General features: G+C 38.1%; 1 protein-coding gene across 12 annotated transcripts in view; it reads left to right on the top strand.

The window, feature by feature from the left end:
* Positions 1 to 213: 213 nt before the first annotated feature.
* HEMD (uroporphyrinogen-III synthase family protein) overlaps positions 214 to 10,843 on the top strand; it is a 59,302-nt gene continuing 48,672 nt past the window's right edge. For all 12 annotated transcript variants that reach the window (XR_002279488.2, XR_002279482.2, XR_967188.3 and 9 more), the window contains exons 1-2: positions 214 to 388; positions 6,676 to 6,763. Coding sequence is in view for 3 of the 12 variants with exons in the window: in XM_020662035.2 (XP_020517694.1) it covers positions 242 to 388; positions 6,676 to 6,763 (235 nt within the window). In the remaining 9 variants the exon portion in view is untranslated. The remainder of the gene's footprint in view (positions 389 to 6,675; positions 6,764 to 10,843) is intronic.

The following is a 10,843-nucleotide window of genomic DNA, read 5'->3' as shown; positions in this document are numbered from 1 at the left end:
AAAATTTCAGCTTTGTTTTTAATACTTTCAGAACACAATCTGAACCATCCAATTTATCATCAACGGCTCTTGTGAAATATTCTAAATGGTCTTGCAGTATTCAATCCAAAAAATGAAATTCAAAAAGTACCGAGGGTGAGCGGCTAGAAACGACCAGGTGCCGTGGAGTCGAGTTAAATAGATGAATAAGAGGAGGGAAGCCAGCCTTTGTTTCTCTCTCCTCGGTACGCAACTCAGCTCGATGGCAATGGCTCTGCTCTCTCCCTCTTCTCATCCTGCAATTAGCTTGCCGCCACTTAGACTGCGAGCCTGCTCATCTTACCCCCGCCCCGAGAAGGTGGTGGTCACGAGAGAGCGGGGAAAGAATGCCAAGCTTATGCACACCCTGGTGCACCGCTTCTCTCTTTCTATCTATATATACCGTCTCCACTTTCATTTTTTTATGTCATGCTAAATTTAGTGCACTCCTCTGGTTCCCATTGTCTTCTCAAGAGTTGTTTCTATGTATGCCTTTGCTCTGTAATCTTATTCTATTTTTCTCTCTGGCTGTGTTTGTGTTTGTTTTGTCTCTTCTGGTCGAATCATGAATGTGGGGTTCTGGAGGTGTGAGTTTCATTTTTGGCATTTGTTGCTGGATTATCAAGAAACATGCTCTTGTTTTCTCTCTGTTCACTGTGATTTGTGATTGCATTTTTGGACCAAGATTTCATTTGATTGGGGTAGTAGGGCTCTTAGACATGTAAAAACATGGCCAAATGTGGTTGCACGGTAGCATCTATTAATAACAAATGCAGATCTGACTGAATCTCATGAGCGTAGTATACTTGAATTATCTTTGGGAAGACTTCTAAAAGAAAATTTATTCTTCTTGTCTTTTATAGCCCCTTTTCTTATTTTTTTTCCTTTTGTATTTCTTTTTATTTTTTGCATAGTTCAGTGGTAGGTTTCAAACTTAGGACATAGTGTTGCAATTGTGACCAATCAACGCCAAGTCCATTCCTGTTTTACAACTCTTGCAACTTGTTTAGGCATAATCATTTAGAAACTTCCAAGTTGACTCATAACCGGCTGAGTCAACTCAATAATTTAAACAAAAGTATGGTGTTGGTTATATTATTTGATTCTCTTTAGATCAATGATTGATCCACTGTTATTTAACCCCCAAAATCGATTGCTTAGGATCTTGTTTTTGATCCATAAGAGGTTTATTTGGATCAATTTGAGATTTTTATGAGGTTGTCTCATTGACATCCCGTGGTTCTTCAACCCCAAAAAACCAACCCGCCAGTCTTCTAATCTCTCACTTGATTCCTAGCGAAGGAGCTTGCGAGTTGTGTGAATTTATTTGTATTCAAGCCCTCTATGAAACCCCTATATCAATTTGTAGTATCAAAAAACAAAATAAGATAAATCACGTTTCTAAATTTTGATCAACGAGACCTAAAGTGGCATCAACACAAAGTTAGAACTTTGGAGGGATGCTCTAGAATCTAAAGGTTTAAAATTAGCAGAACTAAGACAGAGTAATAATATGATTAGAGATGATGAGGGCCAACAAATACCAAAAAGAGTGCACTTTCATTTTGATATCTTGGGTCGATGATCTTGGAAAATGGAAAGATTGAGGAAGATGTTACACATAGAATTTAAGCTGGTGGACGAAGTGGAGATGTGCAACTGGAGATTTATGGGATCATCACATACCAATGAAGTTGAAGGGGAAGTTCTATTGGACAACAGTGAGACCAATTTTGCTTTATAGGGATGAATGTTGGGTTGTAAAGAAACAACATGCCCATAGGATAAGTGTAGTTGAGATGAGGATATTGAGATGGATGAGTGGCAAGACAAGAATGTATAGTATTTGAAATGAATACATTCAAAAGAACTTCGGTGTGGCTCCCATAGGTGATAAGATGGGATAAAGTAGACTCAGGTGGGCTGGCCATGTGCAACGCAGATCTAGTATAGCACGTGTTAGGAGCTGTGAGTTGTTTCAAGTGGAAGGCTAAAAAAGGGCAAGGGATAGGCCCAAGAGGACGTGGTTGGAAGTGGTACAAAAAGATATGGGGACTTAGAGACTCACAGATAGTATCGTCCTTGATAGAGCAGACAATGCTAATTATGTTCAATCAATTCTAATTTCTAACTGTAACACTTTTGTGTTGACTCAAGGCAATCCAGATAAATGGTACCATATGTGTCTAGTTATAAAAAGCAGCACCGTATCGTCTTTTCTGTTGACGGATTCTCTTTTATGTTACAAGTCAATTAGATTTGTGAACTTGTATATGATGTCCTATTTTCTAATCTTGGTTATATCCTTCTTACCTCGACACTTCACCAATTTGTTCTTTGTTTTTTCTCTAATATGAATACTCTTAAAGAATTTGTCCTTTAGTTTCTGCATCTTTCTATCCAATTGGTGCCTTCTCTAGGAGTATGTTAATCTCTATCCACTACAAATTGACTTTCAATTATTGGCCCTCCTAAAGATTTTCTTCAACATAATATGCTATATTTTTAGCCTGCAAGCTGCCCTACGGAATTGAAGTACATTGTTACCCATCATACTTTCCATATACTCTTGGTCAGTGAAACAACCCTGGACCTACCATTGTTGTATGTTTAAAAGTAGTTTTCTTTTCTTCCCATCTTGTTCTTAATTTTCTATGTTACACAAGCATTTGTTACGTGATACTTGCTTCCATCATTTTGAAACCTCATACTTGCTCCCATCTTTTACCTTGTTTCATGCTATTCTTGATTCGAATGTAAGAAAATGTTGGCCCACACCTGTTGTCCTTCATTATCTTTGTACGATTATTATTTTTCTCATAATATAATTGTCTCTTTCATGTTGAAAATTGACATATGTGTAGATTGGTACCCAAGAATTAGTTCTGGTTGGTATCAAGGATTTTATGAAATTGCTAACACTAAATCATGCATCTGACTGACCAGCATGGTGGCCAAAATGAAACTAAGAATGACCTTTTGTGCTATTTATAATATATGAAATGAGCTGATAAGCTATTTTTCTTTGGTATGATGGCAAATGCTAATAAGTTAACAGATTAAAAAAAAAAAAAAGGTACCGCCAATGCTAATATCTCATCGTTGCATTCTTGGCATTTCTTATTTCAATTTGTTATGCATGTGCTATCACTCACAATACTTCTTGTCTTCCATCGATTGGTCCCTCGGTACTTCATTGTTAGTAATCTATTAGTGTTTGATGTAAATTTCTTTCTCAACATGATAAAATATTTTTCCCCAGTCTTAATAATGTAACCTTTATACTTCTTTGATATTTATGTGAATTGTGGAATTTGTTTTTTTGTGTCTGTTTCTTAGATTCTGCCTTCTTTTAGTGTTTTTCTTTGTTTAATGTTCTATTCTTGCAATGCAAATGGATAATGTAGTTGTTGCATAGAAATGGAAAATCTTATCATTTGAGATATATCACAAATGCACATTTTTTTTTGTTTTTTTTTGAGTGAAGGTCGACTGTATTCAATAAGTTGAGATTGTATAATAAATCCTGGCAACTAACAAGGCTGGGTGCTCCATACAGAAATGGTTGTTAAAAGAAAAGCTGTAAGAAACAATAAATATATGGCAACCCACTATGTGGGGTGCTTTTATGAAAGAGGGGTTAAGAGAAAAAAAAAGGGTTAAATACTAGGAAGCTACCCACAAGCTGTGGGCTGCGGCAAAAAGAAAATGAGAATGCCAGAGATTTGGGCAGGAGGAGGAGATAGAGGGATGAAGAGAGAGAAAAGAGATGGAGGGGAAGGGGGGAGGCCTGAAAAGAGACTTCAAGGCTGTGAAAGTGTACGCGGAGGTCCTGCAGCTACTCCTTTCTTGACCAACCTGTCAGCCAATGTAATAAAAAATGATCCGCTGGATGCCTAGGCGCCCAAGACACCTCTGGCCGCATGCCTAGACCTGGGCACCCATTTTGTGCTGCAGTACCGGGGCCGGTGCTTAGAGACGTTGGTGTTTTTTCAATTTTTAAGAATGCCCAAACGGGAAATAAGGGTAATTTTGACCCCCAAAAAGGTTTAAATAGGTTATGGGAGTTATATCAACTCCCCCAAAGTTAAAAGAACACTTCCATAAGCCGTCAATCTTTTAACTATACCTATTTCTGAGAAACGAAAGTATTTTTTGTGGTTTGAAGAAGCTTCCTAAAGTTTTATTTTCTCATTGGAATTATTTTCTCATTTGGAGAGTTGGGAGACTATTACCAAATTTTGAAATTTTGAACACGTTTATTTTCTCATTGAAATTTTGAACACGTTTATTTTCTCATTGAAATTTTGAACACGTTTATTTTCTCATTGAAATTTTGAACACGTTTATTTTCTCATTGAAATTTTGAACACGTTTATTTTCTCATTGAAATTTTGAACACGTTTATTTTCTCATTGAAATTTTGAACACGTTTATTTTCTCATTGAAATTTTGAACACGTTTATTCTCAAGATAAGATATGTTATATGTTTGTAAATAAAAAAATATGTTACAATATTTTCAAATGCAATAAATTGCAAAAATTGATTACAAATATATGCATATATGTGCGTTTGGACAATATATATATATGTACATATATAAAAAAATTGTACTACAGGGCACCCGAAGTTCTAGGCGCTGAGCGCTGGGGGCCAAGCTAGCCGCCTAGGGGCTGCTTAGCGTTTTTTGAAACCTTGTTGTCAGCAATGGTGTTTGCGTTCCTTGGAATGTCGTTGAACGTGAACTGGGTCGTCTTGCAATGGGGAGAATATAGTCGAAGTGTCTCCCACCTATTCCCACCTATTCGAAATGTCCTGTAGAGTCTCCTGGGAAATGTTTGGGCCTCTACAGGACATTTCGAATCCACGGAGGATGCCTTAGTCATACAGTCAAGACTCTAGAAATTGATCTAGAGAAAAGTTCACCTACGATCACAAATAGGAAAGCTGAGGGGGGGTTGCCTTTTCTTAAGCCTTTGGAAGTTGAGAAACACCTTTCAGTTGTCCTGTTTATAATGATGGAGAAGGATATGTTAGAAATGCTTCCTCTGATCCAATTTCTCCACCTGACGTTGAAGCCCATCCTAGCCTAAACTTCATCGAAAATTGCCTAATCGATGTAGTCATAGACTTTCTCCCAATCCAATTAAATCTGTAACCTTGTTCACCAGATTGGTATCTCGAATGTATGGCTTCCTGGGCAATTAGGGCATTGTCCAATATTTGTCTGTCAGCTGCAAAAGTTGATTGTGAGCTAAAGATGACTTTGTCAAGGACAACCTTCCGTCTAGCGGCAAGAACCTTAGTGAGGATCTTATAGGTGGTGTTAAGGAGGCTAATGGGCCAAAATTCATTCAATTTTTCTGCCCCTTCAATTTTAGCGATAAGCTACATTATCTAGAAATTTCATCGTACCTCCTATGGGCTTAAATAACTCAATGATGACTGTGTTGTTTGCATTCCATAGTCCATACCTTGAAGAGATGCTATACTGGCCTATAGAGGATCGAAGGCATAATTGATTTGAGCAGGTGGCATCATGATCTACTCAGTCATCTCCTAGCATATCAATATGGTTTAGACTTATTGCTATCCAACTCTTGGGTAAGGGCGTGTCATACAATCTACATACCTTGTGCATGGAATCAAAGCAACAAGTTGCCTTCAGCTTGGTACTTGGACTGGCATCTTTAAAATGAAACAATGATGGGGTTTAGAATCTGCATGTAGCAAGTGCAAACTCTTAGGAAAATTTATCAAAATACCCACAAGAGATAAGGTATTTATCATTTTGGCCAGTTGCAACTATTCCAACTCAAGACCATTTGTATTTTATGGTTATTTTTTAAATTAAATTGAAAAAAGGGTAAAGTGTTAAATTGCTCATCTCTTTTGGGTAATTTGATGAATCCTATTGTGCTACAATGGCACGTCATGCAACTGAGTCCCAAATTTGTGTTGAAGGATTGATCATCTCTATGATGGCATTAGTTGTGTCTTTTGTGGTTTAGTTTGGTCAATCAAATGAGGGTCATATTAATTATTTGGCCTAATTTGCTCATTCAATTGAAGTAAATTTTAATGATTTGGATTATGATTCTAAGTTTTATGTACATTATTGTCTTCTAGGGTAATGATGTTTTCTATTCTCAAAGAGCTGAGAATTAGAGATATTGCCATGGCTTCTACTATGAGATGGAATCAGTAAACCAATTCTTCTGGCAAGTTGGAGCGAACTTGTATTGTTTTGACATTTGCAACAATGAAACATACTTTTTCTTTGTCTATCTGAGATGTCCTTTTTGAGTTCTATAATCTGATCATACTGGAGGCCTTATTGAAGGTATAGCCCTTCATACAGTAGAATGTGTAGCCGGCCCCAAATAGTTGGGATAATGCTCGGATGATAATGGTGATGAATCTGATCATATACTAGAATGCTAATTTTCTTTTATACGCCCATGTGTGACTTGGTTAGATTGAGGACATTGTTTTCTTGTTTTTAGGTTGCTTGCCTGCTCTTGCTTTTGAATGAACTACCTTATAGCAGTCTTAGTGTTGTGATTTGTAGTTTGAGTTTGGTATTTGGCAAGCTATTATGTAAATGGTCAGCATAACACTTAATGTGGTGTTTACTTTGTAATATATTTGGCAGGGTAAGCATGGCATTTGTTGCTTGGAGGTGCCGTTGGTTGAGCATACACAAGGACCTGATTTGAAGAGACTTTCTTCTATGTTAAGTGGTATGGTTCAATCCTGCAAACGCTTCATGCATTGGTTGTATGACATATTGTATACTTTGAGTGTTTATATGTAATATGTGAGGAATCATGGATTGCTCCAAATGCTTCTAGATTTCATAATTGGTAATAATTTCTTATTTTGACTAGTAGATATCATGAACTCCTTTGTTTTGAACTAGACCATCAGTCTGCCCTTGTTTTGGATTGATCCACCTCACCTGTTCATTTGTTTTTAAATTGTCGAACCCAAAAGTCATTTCAAAAGAGAAGTTACAAGATTCCAAAAAGTGAAAACCAAAACTTGGTTCTGTTTTTTTTTACCCAGGGTTGGTTCATTTAAAATACAAGCTAATATGTTGGAAATCTAATAAATGTGAGTTTAAGATTTAGGAGGACGGAGAGACAAAGATGAGAGAGAGAGTCAAGTGAGGAGTAAAGGAGCAGATTTGGGTCACGATAGTATCAATTAAACCCCCACACACTTATACACTTCATATTAATAATTAAAGTTCAAATTACAAAACTGCCTCTTTAAGTAAGGGAAGAGACATATAAGTCCTTAAGGGCTTAAATACAAGAAGTAATAAATATAAATTCAATTATTCTCAATCATAGTTACCCGTATCTCTTGGCTAAGGTCACACTTCTGGTTCGGAACCCCAATTTGGTGATTCCTCCAAGGAATCTTCACGGAACGCGTATCTTAGAACTCAAGAACCTCGATTGTTTAATTTAGGAACCACAATTCAAACCTTTACCGAATCTCTATCCCATTATTTTGGAATCTTTGTCCCAACTTTTTCAAATATCGATCCAACATTTATTGCATCTTGATTCCATGCTTGGTGAGACATGTATAGTGATGGTACTCCTGAATTTCGTTCACTTGTTGTGGAGGTGTTGTCACAAAGTGTCAATTCTTCTTGTGCGGAGAGATGTTAGAGCACCTACAACTACATACATAGAGTGAAACAAATTCGGCTTAATGTGGAACTATCAGAGTCCTGGGTATATGTTCATTACCATGACAAGCTATTGAGTAGATTAGGGACAAAATACAAAGCTAAATACAAGGATTGGGACTGTCATCCTGATGGTGATCACCTCAAGGATGATGTAGAGGCTTTGGTAGCATTGGATCCACACTTTGATGTCAGTTCTAAAAATGTGGGAATCTTGATTCTATAAAGGATGGAATCTGGATTCCATATGGTAGATTCCAAATTGGTCGAAAACTGGATTCCATAGAGCTAGGAATCTTGATTCCTTCTAAATAGGGATCTCGATTCCATTTTGGTCGAATCTCGATTCGTATAAAATACGAATCTCGTTTCCAATGGTTCCTCTTGTATGGACGTCGGTTCCAAATATATGAATTTTCTAGCTGGCTGTGATTCTGCGATTCTGATTCCTAAAACGATTCGGATTCGGAATTGTTTTCAACGACTATGTTCTCAATACTCCCCTTCAAGCTGGTGTATAGATATTTGTCATGCCCAACTTGCTTAAATTCATTGTGGTCTAAGTTTCCTAACATCCTTGGTAAGAATATCTGCTAGCTGTTCTTCTCTTGTAACACATGAAAGACAAATTTCCTTTGCAGCAGCCTATAGACACCCATTTTCGGCTAGTCGATGAACCTTAGAAACGTCATTACTAAAATAGACCCTAGACCACTCAAAGACCATTTCCATGATCCCCATGTCTGCAATAGAGGATTCAGAAGGCCAAAATTCAAATCAATCACCAGTAGGAACGACTGTCCAAATTTGAAATTACTTGGAAGCGTCAAAAGTTGGTCAAACCTACCCATCACAAAATGGGTAAGTCGGTATCTGACGGATGTAGGATGCATCACAACGCTTACCATGTTGTTATGAGCTGGACAACCCTAATCGCTTCATGTGGCTTAACATGCTTTGGCTAGACTGTAAATAGCCCCTTGGTTACTTCCATGGGGACCTTTTGACATACTTTGACCTTTTAAAACGCCCTTAGCATGTTACAGTGACCTTCATACACACCTTCTAACAATTTTTGACTTGAAATGCCCGTGAAATGTGAATTAACCTCCCCGTACTGACTTCCAAATACTAGACCTCATTGGACAGCCATAGGAACACTTGTAGTGATTTCTTTCAAAACAAAGCTGGACCGATACACACATTCGAAACAGTTTGATTTGGGTTCTCGACTCCATGCACTACTTGAAGGTGTGTTTGGAAACCACTGTATCTTTAAAAGGTGAAAGCATGCGAAAACGTCTCCATGGAGGTCTCTAAGGGGATCGAGAGAATATGTGAGATGGGCTTGAGAGAGATTTTAATGTGGGTGAGAGCTTGTGAGGGAGAGTAATGGTAAAGCCTTCAAAGGCCAAGTGGGAGATGTTGGGGTTTGTGGCCTTCAAAAGCCTTGAGAGCATGTAAAATATATGACTGTAGTGATACTATACTCCAGTGGAAGTATGTCCACATGGAACTAGAGAGGCATGCTTCGGAATGCCTGTTGACTCACCCGAGTTGGACGGTCTAGGCTTGGAATGGAGTCCAAAACCCTTTACCCCTGGGAATAAAGCACAATAGCGGAGGTTTTGCGGGGTTAACCCTTGTTAATGTTAGAGAAATGTCTGGGGCAGTTTTAGCTAGGAGGTCATTGGTCTCTTTTGTGCAGCTGGCCGCTTGTGGGAGCAACGGTCAACATTAGCACTGCACAACATCTGCATATGATAATGGAATCTATGGGAAGCAATCCGTGACAGTAGTGCTTGTACATTAGTTGAAGAGAGGACCCCCTGCACTATTGTGATTATGTGCACATGTCAATGCGGGACATGGCTTGTCCTTTGGGGGAACTTGTAATCTACACATTAGACTTGCATTTGTGGTATTTATTAGGCAACTTTAATGGACTACACATGAGCCCTGCGACGCACTTCATGGGTTCCATTGGTTTGGTTTGAGAAGATAGTTTGGGGGACCATGATAAGTAGCATAGGTGAATGCCTTTGTACTTTGCATATTCTTGATCCGATGGATCCGATTCTCTTCAAATTATGTTTATCTATATTTAAGATTATTTTGAGATCTTAACAAGGAATTTTTAAAATGCATAATGTATTTTTGTTTTGCATTATGAATTTTATAAATCAAGATAAGTGTTTTTTGAGCATTAAAAACATGGAGGTATTTTGAAAATAATTACAAGGAAATTAAAAAATAGTTTAGGGGAACTAAAACTATCTAGGACCCATGTGGAGCCCAATGGCCAGGGGCCATCATGGGGCATGCTAGGATTTTTGGGGCCTGGGGCCCATAGGGGTTCCATAGGCCACACACCCATCCTATTTTTCTTATTGCTTTCTTTTCCCCATATTAATACTACATGATATTATTTCTTTTGTGTTAAGAGTTTTAGAAAGTTTTGTAGAGATTTGAAAGGCCTTCTAAATAATTTCCGTAATAAAGGAAAATCTGTATGGAAGAAACTTTCCTATTTTTGAAATTAGAAGAGAATGGGCCAAGGAAACTATGGGATTATAGTTCTAGATCCTTCCCTTTAATCTTGATGGCTGATTTAGGAAATGGAGGGCTGCAAGCAGAAGCCTCTTCACCCCATAAATTACCTCAGATCAACAGTCCAAATTGAATCCCAAATAAGATGGCAAACCCTAGCTTGACACCATTATAATGAGGGTAATACCCACCTCCAAGGAACATCATATTATAGAAGTCTCTCTCTCTCTCTCTCTCACGCCCTGTCCTCTCTCTTTCTCTCCCCTCTTCTTCTCTCTCTCTCAAAGAGGGTGGAGCATACCACCCAAAAGTAAAGGAGTGTGGCATGCCCCAGCTAGAAAAACTAGGTCACTTGGTCCAAAGCCTAATTGTCTTGGTTATGCTCTCTTGCCCCATCTAGTCGTAGCTTTACATAAGAGCTTCCCATTTTAAGGGGATTCGGTGCGGATCGAGATTAGTGGGCAATTGAGCTTGATGATCTGTAGCGAGTCCCTTGGAGGTGATCTTCAGGCATTTTGTTTCCAGTAATAAGGCTTCCCTTTCTTCTTGATTCAAGTTTATTTTGTAG

This window comes from Amborella trichopoda, chromosome 10 (assembly GCF_054954075.1).
Source record: "Amborella trichopoda isolate Santa Cruz 75 chromosome 10, AtrichopodaSantaCruz75HAP2 v2.0, whole genome shotgun sequence".
Classification (NCBI taxonomy): domain Eukaryota; kingdom Viridiplantae; phylum Streptophyta; class Magnoliopsida; order Amborellales; family Amborellaceae; genus Amborella; species Amborella trichopoda.
Note: the sequence above shows the minus strand (reverse complement) of the source record. Positions and strands in the feature narration are given on the sequence as shown.